Below are 19052 nucleotides of genomic sequence, written 5' to 3' on the forward strand. Positions count from 1 at the left end.
ATAAGGTTAAGGGCAAACCATTCAAGACCTCTGCAATTTTCAAACCAAGTACTAATAAAAGCATAATTGGTACCTTATGGGATAACTTGAACAGCTTGGTCAAACCACTTAGGGTGGCTGAGGCAGCTTCAGAAGAGAGGTAAAGATGTTAAAAAATAATAGGATGGAAATCACTGGCTTGCATGATTTTGAGGTAGTGCAGATGAGAGCTGCTTTCTGAGCTGGTGGGGCTGCCATCAAGTTGGGCATAAGAGAACGTGCAGCTTCCTGGGACTAGGAACCACACAGAGACTGGTGGTGCTCCTCTGAGCAGAGAACCTTTTGTGCGGATGCTTATTTTTAGTTTTCGTTTTCACTGTTTTAGCTTTCTTAAAATAGGGCTGAGGGGGACTCCTGCCTGGCAGCAGCTGAACTAAGTGAGGGTCTTTTCCTTTTCCAGTGAAAGTTATAGTTCTTTACCTGCTATTCTAGTTCCCCATGTCTGGGAAGATTCAAATGTTAACTGACACAGTTTCTATTAATATGTTGTACTGGTATTTTTATTTCCTAACCACTGATACGCTAATTGATGTTTAGGAATATATTTTATGACAGAACAAACTAGATTTACTGATTTGATGGGTGAAAATTTGAACTTCATTTTAATGGCTTCTTTGAAGAAATTAAAATCCTTTCAAACTAGGAATAACTACCTTAGTAAAGAATGGCTATTTCAAAACAAATTCTCTCAAAATCTAATCAGGAAACAGCAACTCTGTTTGCAGTTGTATTACAGTTTTACAGTATTACTATATTATAGTTTCAATACCTAAATCTAGGGTAGTGAATTTAAAATTTTCAGTTTTTATTTTGGTGGCCATTAAGTGTTTATAGATATGGACCACAGGGCTCCAAACTGTCAGCAGCTTATAAATATTTATTTGTTGAACATAGAAGCATGTTATAGTGACTCATTTGTGGGAGTGCCTTCATCCAGGATTATGCAGCACTCAGTTAGAGCACCGGAGAAGACAAGGAGCAGGGAAGTCAAAACAGTTCAAGACCGGTGTTTGTAGATGGGGTATGCGTGTCTTAGCTGTGGGAGAAAGTTGAGGGTACTCTTAAGAAAGTAATTGCAGTAATTGGGGTTGAGGTCAGTAAGGAAAAAACAAGGAAATGATTGCTATAATCAGGTGGGAGAAACAAGAGGATTATGGACCCTGAAGGTATGAGCCCAGAGAACAGCTGTTTTAACAATAAAAGGAAGGAACTGAAGAGCTACCAAAGTACTGAGATAATTACAGTTCAAGATTTTGGAGGTAAAGCAATTTGTATATTCCCGCTGTCCATAGAGATGGGCTACTTTGGTATGGATAAAGGTTGTTGGAGTTGGGGAATGAAAGGAACATTGAAGAACATGTTGAGAGTGGGTTCACCTCACGTACATTGGGAGTCTGGCATAATAAGTCATAGGAGAAGGGTGTTTAGAAATTTCATTAACAGGTTCCAGTATCTCAGTGAATGAGGTAGCTAAGACACTAGGAAGGAGCTTTGTGTGGAGTTGAATTTACTAGATGCTCTTAACATTTTAAACTGTGTCTGGAAAGTGCAAATAAGGATCATTGTTATTATTACCAGTAATTACATTGTAACTGTTATTTGTTAGGAACAGATTTCTTTATTTCCCTGTGAATGATATTTGAAATTTAAATTTGGAAGTTGTTGGTCCCTTATGATGATTTTTTTCTAAAACTTTATGTTGGTGCTAGTAACTTTCTATGGTATGCAAACTTTTTGAGATTAGAAAAGAGAGGTAAAAACTATTGTTGAGTCTTTTTTTTCCTCCCTCTTTAAAAAAGTTTAGGTAAACCTTATATATAATGAAACATGCAGATCTTAAATGTACAGTTGGTTAAGTTTTGAAAAATACATACACCGATGTAACCATCACCCTAGTTAGATGCAGAACGTTTCCATCACCCCAGGAAGTTCCCTTAATAACACAGTGATTTGATCTATCACTACAAATTAGTTTTGCCTGCTCCTAGAACATTTTATAAAAATAATTAATACCGGATGTACAGTTTCTTTGGTTCATGGTCTGTTAGAGTCATCTCTTGTTACAAAATCTCAGCAGTTTGTTTTCATTGCCAAGTAGTATTCCATTGTGTGAATGAATATAACACAATTGGCTATTCATCTATCTGCCGAGGGGTGTTTGTGTTGTTTCCAGTTTTTGCTGTTCTGAATAAGAGTGCTCTCAATGTTAACATATGAGTTTTTTTTGTGGAATCGTATGTTTTAATTTCTTTTGGTTAATTATCTAGGAGTGGAATAACTGAATCTGAGTAGACGTACACTTTGCTTTGTAAGAAAACTGCCCTTTTCCAAAGTAGTTGAACATTGTCCCATTCTTAGCAATGTATGAGAGTTGTATTTGCTCCACATCCTTGCCAACGTTTAGTCATTCTTCTGAGTGGAAATCATATCTCATTGTGGTTTTAACTTGTATTTCACTGTTAATAGTGATGTATAGCACCTTTTTATATGCATATCATCTATTTACATATCTTTTCTTACAAAATGTATGTTCACATCTTTTGCCCTTTTTATTTAATTGTGTTGTCTTTTAATTTTTGGTTCATAAGAGATCTTGACATATTCTAAAAATAAGTCCTTTTGATAGATGTGCTGTGAATATTTTCTCCCAGTTTGTGACTTGAATTTTCTCAATATCTTTTGAGGAGCAAAGTTTTTAATTTTAATGATGACCACTTCATCAGTTTTTCTCTTTGGATTCATGGTTTGCGTGGCTAGTCCAGGAGATGTTTGTTTAACCCAGGTTGTGAAAAGTGAAGGTGAAAGTGTTAGTTGCTCAGTCACGTCAGACTCTTTGCGACCCCATGGACTGTAGCTGCCAGGCCTCTTTGTCCATGGAGTTTCCCAGGCAAGAATATTGGAGTGGGTATCTTAGGAGGTATGAGAGCCTCACCTTGACCTCTTTGCACACCACAAGGCGTTTTAAACTCATGGTATGAGGCTCAGTCAATAGGAAATTTACATTTTGTTTGGCCTCCCCTGTATCTTTTTCCCTCCCATGTGTGGAATACGTGTCATCCGTTACTGGAGGGACACCTACCCACAACTATAAATAACAGTAAATCAATTGAGAGCTCTTATTCCCTGCTTTTATTCTTTCAGTTCTTTTGGATTATATTGTGGAGAAAACTTCTGATATTTTTACCTCTCTCAAGCACTTGCTGTTACCCTCTTCTTCCCTTTTTGTAAACAATGAGCTGTGCTCAGGCTCACAGCCTTCATGTAGACAGTAGTGTTTAGCTAGCAGTTAGTAGGTAGGTTTTTTTTTTTTTTTGTTACCTTGTATTTTTTTCTCAGTAATTACTGGGTTTCTTCTTAAGATGGTGATTAAATCTTTCCTTTAAATTTTTATTTAAAAATTGAATTAATTTTAAAGAAAATATTTAATACAAGTAGGATGAAGGGGTTATCACAAAACTGAGTAATGTGATATGTGTTGGAGGTTGGGTGTAACCTTGGCCAAGAAAGTGGTGTGGAGATGAGTGAAATTTGAAATCTCTAGCATTTCTTAGGCATCTTGATATGTTTTTCTTTCATCTGTGGTGCTAACTTGTCTAACAAGAGTTTAGCGAGCATCTGCTTTGTGGAGAGGGCAGTCCTGAGAATATGAGAAGTGTAGTGTTCTCTGCTTTGCAGTTCAGATTTGGAAGAAGATGTGTATCTGTGTGGCAGTGGTGTGAGGGTACCTTGGTAACATGCTGTTCAGGTGGCCAGCACATCGAACTGACAGAAGCCAGGATCACCTCTGGCTGGGTCTTGAGGCCTTGACTCACCTCATGTTTCCCCCAGGTGCCTGTCTCTTTTCCTAAATCCACATCAGTTTTGCAGGGTGAAGGGGCTTTTGTCTGTAGGCATTTATCTGAGAAGGTCTTTGTCCAAAAGGAAATGCGTCGCATTGGTGGTTCTCAGAACCAGAGTTCTGGCTCCAGCACCCCTGTGCTTAATTGTTCCAAATCTCAGTTTCTTCATCTTTGTTGGCAATGATGAAATCCAGTCTTCTTCCTGCTTTATAAGGCAGCACGCGTGGGATGTGCTTTTACTCTGTTATTAGGATCAGTATTTGAATGCTTTTGAGGGTATTTGGGGCATTTAATTTTTTCTCTTTTTTTTCCTAGGTCTTGATGCAGAACTTTATTATGTGAGAAATGACCTTATTAGTCACTACGCTCTATCCTTTAACCTGTTAGTACCCAGCGAGACAAATTTCCTGCACTTCACTTGGCATGCAAAGTCCAAGGTAAGAGAGCGGTCCACCAAAGAGGCCGAGACAGGACCACCCAGGCCCAGAGGCTGAGGCAGAGGCTGGATCTCCGGGGTGGGCTGCCAGCTGCACAAGAGGGTCAGTGGGTGGTGGGCTGTAGCGGTACTGGGTCTTCTCAGATATGTGTTTTAAATCTTGAGCCCATTCCTCTAGACTTGCAAAATCCTTGAAAATGGAAGTAGCCTTTCATTTGAAAATGAAAAGAAAGCTAGTCATGTATGTGACTAGCTTCTGACAGAACACTTATTTTCAGGCTTTCCAAGCAAGGATGTAGCTCTAGCTGGAAGAGGGGACAGGTGGACCTGCTAGTGACTGTGGTGTTATGAAGAGCTATGAATGAGGGGTTGGGGGATTGGTAAGATAGGTGGTTTAGACACGTTTGAGGTCTTGGGTACAGTTCTCCCAGTTATGGAGAAGCAGTAAAAGGAAAGAACAGGACGTATAAGCACTTGTGTTGGCTCTGGCTAAGCTTCTTTAACTGTAACAAACTTCTTGCCCGGTTTACTTGTTGCTGAATTCTTCAGGTTTCCTCTGTTTGGGCTCGTCTATCATGGTAAGTTTTCTCTTAAGTCAAAGAGTGAGAGGCTGAGTGTAGAGTCCACCTTCCCCGGTCAGCTTCAGTTTCTTTTATTTTGTCAGCCTCGTGTATAAGCTTCTGAGTAGGATTTTATTTGGGAAATAAAAATAGTTTTTGCTATACTAAAATAAAAATGCCTATTGTAGAGTTTACTTTTTAAAAAATCATTATAAAGTGGTATTTGTTCTTAAGCAAGTCATTTAAATCTGACCCCTTTAATATAGATCTTTGTATCTTCTTAGAAAACAATAATGGTTATTGGGAAAATTCAACTATTACAGAGTTGTTTTAAGAACTGTTAAGACTTTGTACATCTGAACCGAGAAGAATAATCATTGTTTATAAATTTGGTGTACTTGATACTTGAAACCGTACTTCTTTTTCCTTTTTAAACAAAAAGGGAATTACCTGATACATGTGTTGCACAGTACTTTTTCCCTACCTGATACTATGTCTTGGCAACTTTCTACTTTTGTAATTACAGATTTAACTCAGTCTGTTTAATGGCTTTATAGTATGATATTGTATGGATGTATGATGTATGGTTATTTGTTAAGTGCTTCATTGATGTATGGATTTTTAATAACATTTCCCTTCCCTGTTACAAATAGTTTCATTCATTTGGCAGGCAAAATTTTATGGTAAAGGGATGGTAAAAACAATTGGTAGTCATCTTTTGTTGCTGTGTCTAGCATTATTATTAATGAATATAGAATCATAGAAAAAATATGTGTCTGAATGTGTATATATGTATATAGGTATATGTGTGTGTATATATATTAAGAATATCTAAATTTGTTCAGAAATTTTTGTGTACTTTTAGCATTATTTCTGAATAGTACATTGTGATCAGGAAGTGAAATGACTGGGTTAGAGAATGTTCATGATTAAAATTTTGATTGCTACTACCAAATTCTTTCTCCCATCCCTCTCCCAAGATGGTACCAATGAGCCAACATTCCTTACAAAGTGAATAAGGTGCTTATTTCAGTTCACTGCTTAATGCTAAATATTTTAAGTATATTTGTTTGCCAGTTAGGTAAGCAAAAATGATTATGTAAATATGCATATATCCACATTTTTATATATGCTCACATGTATATTAGAGAAATGTACACATATAGACATACGTGCATTAAAATACACCTGCAGGAATGTTTTGATGAAAGTTAAATTAGCTTGGATCCTGGGTAAAGTGTATGTGCCTTGCTGTCTAGAACACCTCAAGTCCAACATTATTGCCTTGGGGTATCCAAATAGGGGATGTTCTTTTGGAAGTGGTTAGATCTCTTTAGGATGAAATCTGCAAAAACAGAGGGAGAAGATTCATGTGATCTAAGAACATTTAGTAGATGGTAACTTGGATATGTTGAAGTGCCAGCGTAAATGACATAGGTCACTCAGAAAAGGTTCACTCGAGACATTTTAATCTGAGGTCTGTTGGTTTGAATGAGTAGGCACCTGGACTCTTCAAGGAGACAAACCTAATGCATTTTTCAGTACTGTGTGACTTTATTATTACTTGGGTGACCTTACCATTACTTAGGGGAGTAACCTTTAATTTTTATATAATTTCAGACAGAAAATTACAAAAACAGTGCAAAGAATTCTCATTTATCCTTCACCCGGATTCACAAATTGTTGCTGGTTTGCCGCATTTATTTTATGATTCATTCTCTCATTCTCCCTACTCTCATGTGCACAGACGTCTTTCCTCTTGAACTGCATGCAAGTGAATTGCATGTTTCGTGCCCTTTACCCCAGTGTACATCAGTGTATATTTTCTAAGGATAGGAGCGTTCTTTATATAACCAAAGTACAGCGGTCAAAATCAGGAAACTTAACACTGACACAGACTGTTCCTAATCTCCAGAACTCACACTTCACCAGTTAATTACAATCATCTTTTTTGTGGCTTTTTTTTTTCCTGCTCCCGTGGCCTTTCTGTTTCTTGACTCTGACATTTAGGGACATATAGGCCGGTGGAGGGCCACCTCAGTTTGAGTTGCCTGAGGCTTCCTCGTGATTGGGCTCACGAATACCTCCTTGGTGGTAACACCGCAGCAGTGCTGTCCTCCACTGGGCGCGTGATGTCAGCTTGTCCTTTTACTGTGGATGTTACTGTGACCGCGCAGCTCACCAGATTTCTCCACTGTAAGGTTCTCTCCTTTATAATGAACAAGTAATTGTGGGGAAATAATTTGAAATTAGGGCTTCCCAGGTGGTGCCAGTGGTAAAAAAAACTCACCTGCCTATGCAGGAGACATAAGAGATGCAGGTTTGACCCCTGGGTTGGGAAGATCCCCTGGAGGAGGGCATGGCAACCCACTCCAGTATTCTTGTCTGGAGAATCCCTGGGACAGAGGAGCCTGGTAGGCTACAGTCCATACGGTTGCAAAGAGTCGGACGCGACTGAAGTGACTTGGCACGCACACGTGTGCACAATTTGAAATTATATAAAATTCTGTAACTCAACACCCTTTCAAACACTAGTTTTTGCACCTGTGTTTAAAACTCGGTTTCACTTTTAGCCATTGTGATTTTTCCTCTCACTGAAAGAGGTCAGATCTGCGCTGGGTAACCATTTGGGGGGAGTGTTGTAGAAGGAATTTAAACATTTGTGGAATGGTGGTCTTGAATTTTAGGTTCCCTTGCAACTCTGAGATCCATTGTTTCAAGTAGAGAAGCTTTTTATAGTCTCCAAAAAATTGATGGTTAGTCCTTTGTTACTTTTCCCATCTGTAATGTTGATGAATATAAAAACAAATAATACATATATTTTAAAGTTGTGAAAAATCTAATGAAATAGTAGAGATTTTATTCTGAATGAACTACTGACTTTGAACAGGATGTGATTGTTTGGGGGCCCCCTTGGGAAAAAAGATTGCTGATATATATATATACCATGAGAATATTTCCCAGGCAAGAGTATGGGTAGTGATTTAGGAATAAAAAGGTAATGTGGGATGTGGCAGTTAGAATTGAACAGAATTAAACCTCTTATTCATTTGTTTTAAAAAATATACATACACTAATTTTTTTTTTTTTTTGAGTGAGTTTCAGGGATCTGACTGCTTATGAGTGCCTGAGGAGTTTTAGAAACCTGTAGACAAGGAGGAAATTGGAGTGCGGGAGAATACATAGAAGAAGGGGCTCAGATGAATGTATATGTTGGAACGGGAAGTAGTGTTGGTCTGGGTACATGTTGGGTGAGGAGGAGCCTTAGTGTAGCTCTACAGTACTTCGCATTCTTCACATTATCTTGTAGAGCATAACTTTCTTCTGTGGCAGGTGTTAAACACCATCCTTAGTGTACATTTGGGCTGCCCTTACTGGTATGATGGTCTTTGTAAGTCAGAAGTTCCCTGAGTTGCTGGAGGCCATCACCATTTATTTACCCGGCCCGGCCAGATGCCTAGAAGGGATCCTAGACGCCTCCTGCACCTTCCAAGTCCAGATGATCCAGATGATTCTCTCTCATAACTATGCCTTAAATTAGTTTCTTATCTCTCTTGAGATCCAATGCCTCCTCCTTAACTTAGGCTTTCATGTTTTGATCATGTTTCTCGATTATGGAAAAATAGCAGACTTCTAACTGGTCTCCTGGCCTCTGGACTGACTTCTTGCTGCACCCCCTGCAAAGCTGCTCTGAGGCTCTCGGTTGCCACCAGAATAAAATTCTGTTTCATAGGGAGCCTTCATGATCTCGTCTTTGTTTTCTGCCCGCCCTCCAGCTAATCGCTTAGTGTCTCTTTTTATTTCTTGAATGCCCTGGACTCTGTTACTGTGCTGCTGTTCGCTGTGCTAGAGATACCCTTTCCCCAGTCTTTACTTCACTAGCTCTTGATTAGCTCATGAAACTTAGACCTGGTGCCACCGCTTTTTCAGCTGTGTCAGGTGCCCTTTCCTTTCACACCCTTATGCTCTTAAGAAGATTTTTGTAGTTGATCTTCTCTCTCCCGTTGAGGCGCTGAGCACGTCAGGGGTAGGGACCTCTTTTCATCTTTCTCTGGGTCCCTTGTGCCTGTTGCAGCACCTGGTACTTAGTTACAGGTGCTCCTTAACTGACGAGGGAAGAGATGCACAGGGCACAGCTCAGCAAAGGGGCAACTTCGGAGCAGTTAGAGCTTTTCAGTTAGGATGTGCCGCTTCGGAGGCAGTGGATGCCTGTATCTAGAAGTGTGGAAACATGGGTCGTGTATTCTTGACAAACTATTTGGCAAACTAGTTGCACACCTGGGATTTTGCAGATATTTTACTGTGAATAAAGTTGTAAATTTGAAAAAATATAGTTTTAAAATGGAAAAAAATGAATGTAACTCATAGTTTGAACATATAGCTAAGCCTGTAGAAGGTATAAGAATTCTGAGGAAAGTACTAGTCATGTTATGACTTAAAATGTTTTATAGTAAAAAAGCAAAGGAGTGTGTGTATGTTAAATCTAATGTCAGGTTTGACCTCCATTGCAACTCCTAGTTCCAGTTTTAGGGCATAATTTCTTTTGTGGTTTTAGCATAGTTGTTTAATTGAAGTTTGTTTATTTTAAAAATTAATCTTTTGAGTATTTTGTTTATGCATATGGTACAAAATGCGAAAGGCATAGGGGTATGTAGTGAAAAATAAATCCCCTAGCCCTTTCTAGTACCATCCCCAAGCAATTTAGCCACCTAACTCCCCTTCCATTGGCAGCCACTGTTCCCTGATTCTGATCTCCCCTTCTAAAGATAGTCTGTACATGGATAAGCATCTAGATATGTGTATGTATGTGTGTGTATATATATATTTTTGAAATGATAGTCATGCAAGGGGGCAGGAGAGACATGATGAAGAGTTCTTCACCTGATCTTGTTAGCTCTGGAATGCAGTTAGGAACTTTCAGAAGGAGAGTCAAGGCTTCTCGGGTCCAACACTTTGCAATTATTGCTTTTTAAGAATTACCAGAAGATGAGATACTTGCTTCTAAAGATCTTCAGTCTTCTTGGTATGTCACTTCATTGTGGATATTTTAACATTATCGAAGCTTCTGATAATAGTGTTCTGCAGTGACTTTGTTTTATCTTGCCAAACAGATTGTGGTCTTCTCAGAGACTGGAGCTTTGTCTTACTCTTGACATTGTATCACACTGCCTTAGAGAGTGGTTGGTAAATATAATGGGTTAATTGCATTTCCAGATGGGGTAAGAACTCTGGTGTTGCTTTTCTTTCACAGTCCCCTTACTGCTGGTTTTAACAGATAACAACTTGCTTCGGCATTCCAGAACATTCTCCAGTATCCAGGAAAAAAACTTGCAATTGCATCTGTTAAGTGTCAGATATTTTAGATAGCTGAAAGGCAAAAATATACCAAAAGGTAGCAGAATACTTACCCCACTCAGTCTCTATAAGCTGTTCTTTGGTTTCAGAAATTCATCATTGTCAGGAGGGTCTGCAGGGAACTTGTCCAGAGTTCCTACAGCAGCCCTGGGGGCCAGCCTGCTGTATCCCCTGCAGAGTGGGGTTTCTGTGAGAAAGGCAGCACTTGTGATAATTTCAGAGAAATTGAAAGGCTGTTGGGCTTCAGGCAAAGTGTACTCACTTTAAATCTGTACTGGGTTCCAAGAGGAAGTGGCTTTACTTAGCAGCTGCCTATTTGCAATTACCATTTGTTTCCAAGTAAGGGAAGATTACAAAAAATGTTTATTTCTTAGCTTATTCAAATATTTATATTTTTTTCTTATTTCTTTTCTGAAGTATTTTGGCTCATTCTTTGTTCGGATAAACAACTGATTTTCAGATTTTCTTTGTTCCAGTAGATTATAAATGTTAGTTTTAGAGCAGATCTGTTTCTTCAAAGGATTATTGGCCAGTGAGAGTCTGTATAGATCGATGGCATGCCAAAATAGAAAAAACTGCCCTTTAATAATAAGCTGTTTCTAACCCCAGAAACTACAATTTAAAATTTTATATTCTGAAGATTCCTGAGGGAGAAGAGAACTGCTTTGGAATGCCTTTCATGTTTAGGCAGTCCCTCAAAAAGGGAGGCCACAGGGCAGGCGCCATGCTTTCACGCTTTTCTGTGTTCCAGGCGGCTGCTGCTGGCCAAAGGGCTGGGCTTCTCAGAAATCCTGCTCAACCCCTTCACCACTTCTCCGCGTGCCTCTGATGCTACCCAGCTCCATTCACGAGCCCATTTCTCTACCTTTTGCCCTCACCCCCTGCCACACTGAGGCTCTCCAGTGCTGGTCTCGTCCCTGCCCTCAGACTACAATTAGGGCCTTTAACCTTGTTTGCAGCTCGCTCTGTCTACTGCCCCAGGGGTTCTGGTCCCTGGCTGGCTGTGCCTCTGCCTGCAATTATTGAGACCTAGAGTAAAGGAGACAGCAAGTGTGGGGAAGCATAGTAAATTTGGTTTTCAATCTGCTGTGTTTGAGAGCTGTAAGATTATTAGGCACATATGTCTAGTAAGTTATTAGGCATATGGGAGAGAATGAAGATGTAGGAGAGTGAGAGAGACGAGCTGATGATACAGGATCCCATTAGTGGTCTAGTGGGCTAAGGCTAGTGTGCTGAGAGAAGGGTTTATCATTTGGAGAAGGGAATAAATCTCTCCTTGGGAGTGGAGTGCAGAGGAAGAGTGCTCTAACAGATCTGCCTGGAAAGTGAAAAGTAAAGTCGCTCAGTCGTGTCCGACGCTTTTCGACCCCATGGACTGTGTCCTACCAGGCTCCCCCGTCCATGGGATTTTCCAGGCAAGAATACTGGAGTGGTTTGCCATTGCCTTCTCCAGGAGATCTTCCTGACACAGGGATTGAACCTGGGTCTCCCACATTGTAGGCAGACGCTTTACCATCTGAGCCACCAAATCTGCCTGGAGCTGAAAAGAAAGGCAGAAAGTGGGGTGCAGGTTCTTGTGTGCCAGGTGAAGGGGACAGGAGCATTGTCTGAGAGGAGGAAAGTGGGGCGGGCAGCAGGTGGTGAAGCCGTGAGTCCCATGAGGTTTGGAGTGAGACGACTAGGGAGAAGGGGCTGAGTGGGGAAGGGACTGCTGAGCGGGATTAATGGCCTACCCTGAACGTGGGGATCATCGTTGTGTAAGAGCAGCTTTCTCTCTGGTCTGTGGTTTCCCCTGGCTGTGCTGGGCAGCAGGGGTGGCGTGAGAGGTGGTCAGTGTTCTGACGGCAAAAAGACGATGTTGGTAGCCAGTCTTCTCTGGGGCACAGTCTGTGGAAAGTGAAACCAGGTCCCTGGATGGATAGGCTGGAGAGAATGGAAATAGTGTCACTGGCTATTACATCCCAGCTATGAGCACAGCCCTTGGTTTACAAATGTGCTTCATAAGTGTTGGTTGAATCAGTGTTGGAATCAAAGAACTGGTTTTGTAGAAATCAGAGGTTGTGATGGGCTCTTTGATAGATTGGGATTTTTACATTTGTTTTGGTTATGAAGTACTTCTTCAGTACATAGGAATGCTGAATATTAATATCAAAGCCACCAGGAAGATGGCAGGAGACAAGGAGAGCCGAGCGCCACGGGCTCTGTAAAGTCCTCGTGTGACACTGATGATGATGGCGTGAGAAATAGCCATTGTGAGTAGAAGCTGTGAGCTTTAGAGTACAGGGGCTTGTGCATGAGGAAGGGAAGTAGAGAAAGGACCTGAAGATCCTGAGGGAATGCTGACCCTGCTGTCTAGGCCCTGAGGGTTGAGGGTTACAGGGACCAAATGATTAGGAAAGCCGGGCTGGAGGAAAAGGCAGGGAAGACTCTTGTGAAGAGGCCGACAGTGTGAGAGTCTATTCAGTCTAGTGGGGTTCCCAAGATAGGGGACAATACAGAGGGCTGCAGGATTGCTCTTGGCAGGGCACAGGAAGGCTTGTGTCAGAATCTTGGCGGTCAGGAGCAGGCTGGCCAATATGAGGAAGTGCAGTGGGGCATAGCATGGCCACCCTGGAATGACTGCTGATGCTACTGGGGTCTGTGTTTATCAGAGGGGACCTGTACTGGACTGACAGTTAGGTGTGTCATTTAATTATTTTATTTGATCCTCAGCAGCAGCAGCATTTTATAAAAACTGAAGCTCGGGAAAAGTTAGTAAATTATCTGATGGTCACACAGTCTCATGGTTCCAATCCAGTTCTTGCTGACTGTGCTGAATTTTTTTTCAGGCAGTTGCCTTTCATGTATTGCTTTGTTTAGAGATTGCATGGATATAGGAATATAGTCAAACGCATTTTCTTAATATTAGTAAGTATTGCTGGAAAGCCTGCTCATTCTTGGCCCACACTTGCTGGGCTATGGCTCTCTCACACCCCCTGGTGGCAGTGACTAAGTATTGCCGCATGCTAAGGTGAGCGGGAACACTTCAAACCAAGGAACCACCAAGTCACTGATGTGCAGCAGCAAGAGCATTTCCTTTGTTATGAACATGGCACTTAACAAATACAACTTTTAACAATTGTTTGTATATCTATCTTAACTGTAAAGCAGTGCTTTAATACTTGCATATCCCTATAGCGTTCTGGGTACACCTGAATGGCCCAGTACCCTGATGCTGGGAAAGAAGGCAGGAGGAGAGGGGGACAGCAGAGGACAAGATGGTCAGATGGCATCACTGACTCAAGGGACATGAGTTTGAGCAAGCTCTGGGGGATGGTGAAGGACAGGGAAGCCTGGCGTGCTGCAGTCCACAGGGTCACAAAGAGTCGCACATGACTGAGCAACTGAACAACAGCAGTACTGTTCTGGAACTTTCAAGTGAAGTGTGAAAAGGGGAACCAAGAGAGGGAGTTATAGTCATTGGATTGATCCCTTCTTATCTGTGGGTTAGACACCTCCTGACTCAGTCAGTGCCCAGGTGTCCATCCTTTCTCTTACAATCTGGGAGGTTACTCTTTTCCCTGTTTTCTTTCATCTTTGTTATGTCCTATTTATTGGTTTTTTCCATTAGCGTGTACCACATTTGAGTATCTCCCATTGAAAAAAGAAAGATAGGCTTTGAAGTCTATTCTGCCATTACCTAATTATGTTCTTTCTAGTTAAGTTTCTTGAAGAATGGTTTCTTGAACCTCTTTCCTACTACTGTTTTCCTAACCCTCTGCCCTTTGGCTTCTGCCAATCCCAGCCTTCACTGGAAGGCCTGTGACCACTGAGAGGGGTTCCCTTCTCATTGAATCCCAAGGACAGGACAAAGAATATCGGGAAATATAAGGCCTTGTTGAGGGTCTTGAAGATGGCATCCATTCTGAATTTCAGCTATTGCTTTGCAGTTTGAGCTGTTTCTTTCATGAACATCTTGCTAGCAAAAGGGGTGTGTTTGGTGTTGATATTGATTGATACTGATTGGTTCTATCAAGCCACCTATAGAGGCCAGGTATTGATAGAGAATATTGGTGTTCCTGAGACATTTTTCTAGTCATCTGTCTTCCTTTCTGGATTCTGAATCACTTGAGATCCAGAAGTTAGGTGGACATCTAAACATTAACTCTATTAGTGGTGAAAGCTGGACTAGAGAATGCAGCATAGATATTTTATGAGAAATTTGTACTTTGGAATCTACTTGTGAGGTGAGTGGATTTACGGATCAGACCTTCATCTGCCAGTCACATACAGGCCTTCAGAGCTTGGCTTTTATCAGCTAGAGAAGACATTGGTGACTAGTCATCGACTGTAAATTATGCATCTCAACCCCTTGGCTCTTCATATCTCTCTGCCTCCCTAGGGCTTCTCTGTCGGTGACTGTGATCCTCAGCAGGATTTCTGACTCCTAGATGGCAGGTGGTTTAGGAGAGTGGTGGTACTGTTCTGGGCATGAGATAGAGGGTGGCTTACTGGACTGGATTTTTATCCAGTTGAAAATTCCCAGGAACAAATGAACAAGGGTAACAAAACAGAAACAGAGTCCTAAACATAGAGAACAAGCAGGTGCTCACCAGAGGAGGGGTTGGGGGAAGAGAGAGGCGAGGGAAATTAAGAGGTGCAAACTTCCAGTTGCAAAATTAAAGAGTCAAGGGTATGAAATTTACATTGTGGAGGGTATAATCAATAACTAATATTGTCTTTGTGGTGACATATCATAACTACTTATTGTGGTGATCATTTTGAAATGTATAGGAAAAAAATCACTGTTGTATAATAGGAACTAACATAGTGTTGTAGGTCAGTTATACTTCAAAAACAAACAAACATGCAAACAAACTCACAGAAAAAGAGATCAGATCAGATTTGGTTACCAGAAGAGGGGGACAGGTGGGGAACTGGATGAAAACAATGAAAAGGTGCTACAGATTTCCAGTTATAAGATAGGGGTGCAGTATACAACCTGATAAATGTAATCAACTGCTGTATGCTATGTATGAATGTTAAGAGAGTAAACCCTGAGTTCTCATCACAAGGAAAAATTTTTTTCTATTTCTTTAATTTTGTATCTATATGAGATGATAGATGTTCACTAAACCTATTGTGATAAGCATTTCATCACGTATGTAAGTCAAGTCATTATGCTGAAACCATTTTATACAGTGATATATGTCAGTTAAATCTCAGTAAAACTGGAAGAAATAAATAAAATACACCCCAAGGTAAGAAGCAGCACAGTTTGGTGGGGAAACGTCTTAGACTCACCAGATCTGGATTCTCACTCTGGCTGCTTTGCGTATGTTAAACTTCCCTGGCTTGGTGTCTTTGACTGTGAAAATACAGGAACATTCCTAAGACTGTTTCTGACAATTTGGACTTTTAAAAATAGAGCTAGATTATCTGTTAATGACCAAAATCAGTGTGGTCAAGCTATACTAAGCCCTGTCTGTTATCACAGGTCCAGTTTGTTTATTTCTCCATATTATAGGTTGAATATAAGCTGGGATTCCAAGTAGACAATTTTGTGGCTATGGACATGCCCCAGGTCAACATTTCTGCTCAGGGGGAAGTTCCACGCACTTTATCAGGTGAGTCTCAGTGACGGAGTTTAACATGCTGTTTTTAACTGTATCCCCTGTACCTGGAGAAGGGCATGGCAACCCACTCCAGCATTCTTGCTTGGAGAATGTCATGAACAGAGGAGCCTAGCAGGCTACAGTCCATGGGCTCGCACAAGAACTGGATACGACTGAAGCAACCTAGCACGTACGCACACACCCATACCTTTAAAGAACATAGGTATAAGATGCATAAGTCCTTTAAAGTGATTACAAGTGATCACAAGTGATTTACAAGTGATTTTTGTAAATAAGGATTATTTGGATTTTTTAAACGGTTTCTTTTCCCCATCTCCTCTGGAATCACGTGCGCTCGGCTCTTCCCTATCTCCTTTTCTGCATTGTTGGCCCTGACCCGAGCCCCTTTGTCTGATATTGCTTTTCTTCCATTAGCTCCTGCACTGCAGCCTGGACAGTCACTTCCTCAGTGCCCCACCCTCATCTGTTGAGCACCTTCCAGATTCTCCAGCTGGTGTGCTGTGCTTAGCATCTGCCCCTGCCTGTCTGTCTAGCCTGTTGCTGGATCGTCCCCGTGCTCCAGCAGTGCCAGGCTGCATGCGATTCTCAGAGCCAAGGCTTTGCCCATGCTGATCTCTATGTTTGGAACCATTTTTCCATCTTTCCTGCATCTGAATTTCTGTTCATATTAAATATTCTGCAAGACTCAAAGTCTTTACTCTTATTTTTCTGCCTCCTCTCCCTCCATTTGTTAACTCTTTCTATTCTTCCTGCCCTGTAAGATCTTTATTTAACTGTTTAAAATTGATCACATTATTTTGTAATTCTCTGTCCTTGTCTGTGCCTGCTAGCCTGTGGCCACCTGAGGGCAGGAGCTGTCTTTTTCAGCTGTCTACCCTTGGTGCCTAGCGTAACATCTGAATACGATAGGTTCTCAAGAGTTGCCTGAGTAAATGATATGTATCATGTTTATACCAGTTTGTTTTGAGCGTCTTTTGAGAAGGGCTCCTGAAGATGTGAGATTTAAAGAAAATGAAAAGTTTTAAAACTTGAAAGTATAAGCCCCAGTGTTATGAAACTTTCTTAACTCACTGTTACCAGTAGCATATGTTAATCTAAGCCTTAAGAAAATATGAGAAGTCTGATTAATTTTTATGGGCTAATAAAGAAATTCAGAAATGCCCATTTGTTCATACGCTGATACAGATGGTAGAATGATGCATTCTAAATTTGTAGAAAGAGTCTTAAACTGAAAGATTGAAAAAAAAAAAAAAAAGCACCCAAGTCTGTTATCCCATTGCTGTGGTAATTAATTAAAACAGTTTCTGCTTAGAAAGTTTTTTTTTTTTTTTGATGCATAGGTGAGAATTTATCAGTTTCATTTATAGCTTTATATTTAATCTCTTCCTTAACAACAATACATAATTGCATTTTGGTGGTAAAACTGTCTTTCCTTTTTATCAAGTGAGCTTTGTTGTTACTGTTGTTGATTGTGCCTGGTAAGATATGGAGTTTGCCTCATGATCTTGTATCTTTACTATGTGGTAATAAGAGAGTTTAGGAGACAAATTGGTGTATTAAAAATCATGAGCAAATTTGAAAATAATTCTCTTCCTTTGTCTTGATTTGTTCTTTAATGTTAACTTTTATAGTACTTTATACTTAAAGCTGTGTAGTCTAAAGATAAATTCTCTGAAAGTTTTTGCTTACTATTTTATGTAAATGTATTATTTTTTAGTTTTATTGCAACAGAAATACATTCTAAATTTTGGGACATTAATGTTGATTTTTAGAAAATTTAAATATTTTTTCTTATTTATTTTTTTTTAACAGTGTTTCGGGTCGAGCTTTCCTGTACGGGCAAGGTAGATTCTGAGGTTATGATACTCATGCAGCTCAACTTGACAGTAAATTCTTCAAAAAACTTTACAGTCTTAAACTTTAAACGAAGGAAAATGTGCTATAAAAGTAAGAAATTTATTTACTAAAGTATGTTTTTTATATAGATGTGAGAAGATCAAAAATAGATTTTGTCATCTTTTTACAGATTTGTGTTCCAATCTTGACTATAGTTGCAAGTAAGAAAAGAGAGCCTAACTGATGAAATTCTGAAATAATCACCATGATAGCTTCTAGCTAGGCATCTCATTTAGGCCCCACTCAGTCCCTGCTTTCTCAAAATTTTTGTCAGAATTGGTAAGAATGTTTTCCTTTAGGAATGTGAAATAGCACCAATGGCCAAAGAGGTAAAGAAATTACAGCCTTTAGACAGGGGCCCCTGAGTAATGGGATGTTAACTATGTTTCCTTTATGAATTACTTTTATACAGAAACATTGCCCTGGACCCAGAAAAACATGTTAGAATTATAACTCTACCCTTGGTGGAGTACTGGAATAGATTTCCTTTTATTAACCTAAGCTTCAGGTGTTTGTTTTTTTTTTTCCATCTATAAAATGGCATAATAACCTGTTTCAAGAGGTAGGTGGGTTGATTTTAGATTAATCTACTATCATGAAACTTAAAATTCTATATGTCAATACTTACTAGTTGTCGGTAGTTTTTGGCTTTGAGTAATCCGTTACTCAAGAAATTGCAGCAGATATGAAAGAGCTTCAGCACACAAGTTCATAGAGCAAGAATTTTAGAATTCTCCCCAAAGGTTATCTAATCCAACCCACTCACTTAAGTTCCATAGAGATTAAAGTGACCTGAATTTACCCATCACAGTGGTGGAGCTGCTTAGTATGTAAGGTAGGAAAAAAAATACTAAAGAAAACTTGCTGAGTTTGGGTTTTGCTGAGTGACAACCGTGTTCCAAGTGCTTTACAAACACATTAAACCCATTTAATGCTTATAGCAGCCTGATGCAGTAGCTTCTCTCATTATCTCCAGTTTCTGAGGAGGAAGCTGAGGCTCAGAGAGTCCGACCAACTTGCCAAGACCGGATAACTAAGTGATGGAGCTGGGTTGCAAACCTGTGCTTCTGCTTCATTGTCAAACTGTCTCTTAACACACTTCCTAGTCAGGATTACTGCTGAGTGTTATGAGAACACCTGAGGCCAGCAGGTGTTCATTAGCCAGAATTAAAATGGCTAATGTCCAGATATGTGCCAGCAAAAAAGTGGTACTGCATTAGAATGGGCGTTTTTTTTTTAGCTCTCATTTAATCTTTTAATTAAGAGTAAACAGTTGCTCTCTCTCTGTATTTTCCCCAGTTTTATTGAGATA

The 19052-nt window shown here is 40.2% G+C and overlaps 1 protein-coding gene across 4 annotated transcripts in view; it reads left to right on the forward strand.

Annotated features, from left to right (window-relative positions):
- Positions 1-19052, forward strand: part of RYK (receptor like tyrosine kinase) — a 112330-nt gene that overhangs the window by 22701 nt on the left and 70577 nt on the right. For all 4 annotated transcript variants that reach the window (XM_027960289.3, XM_015091755.4, XM_060395636.1 and 1 more), the window contains exons 2-4: positions 4194-4315; positions 15736-15835; positions 17657-17791. In XM_027960289.3, coding sequence (XP_027816090.1) covers positions 4194-4315; positions 15736-15835; positions 17657-17791 — 357 coding nt within the window. The remainder of the gene's footprint in view (positions 1-4193; positions 4316-15735; positions 15836-17656; positions 17792-19052) is intronic.

Source organism: Ovis aries, chromosome 1 (genome assembly GCF_016772045.2).
Source record: "Ovis aries strain OAR_USU_Benz2616 breed Rambouillet chromosome 1, ARS-UI_Ramb_v3.0, whole genome shotgun sequence".
NCBI lineage: Eukaryota > Metazoa > Chordata > Mammalia > Artiodactyla > Bovidae > Ovis > Ovis aries.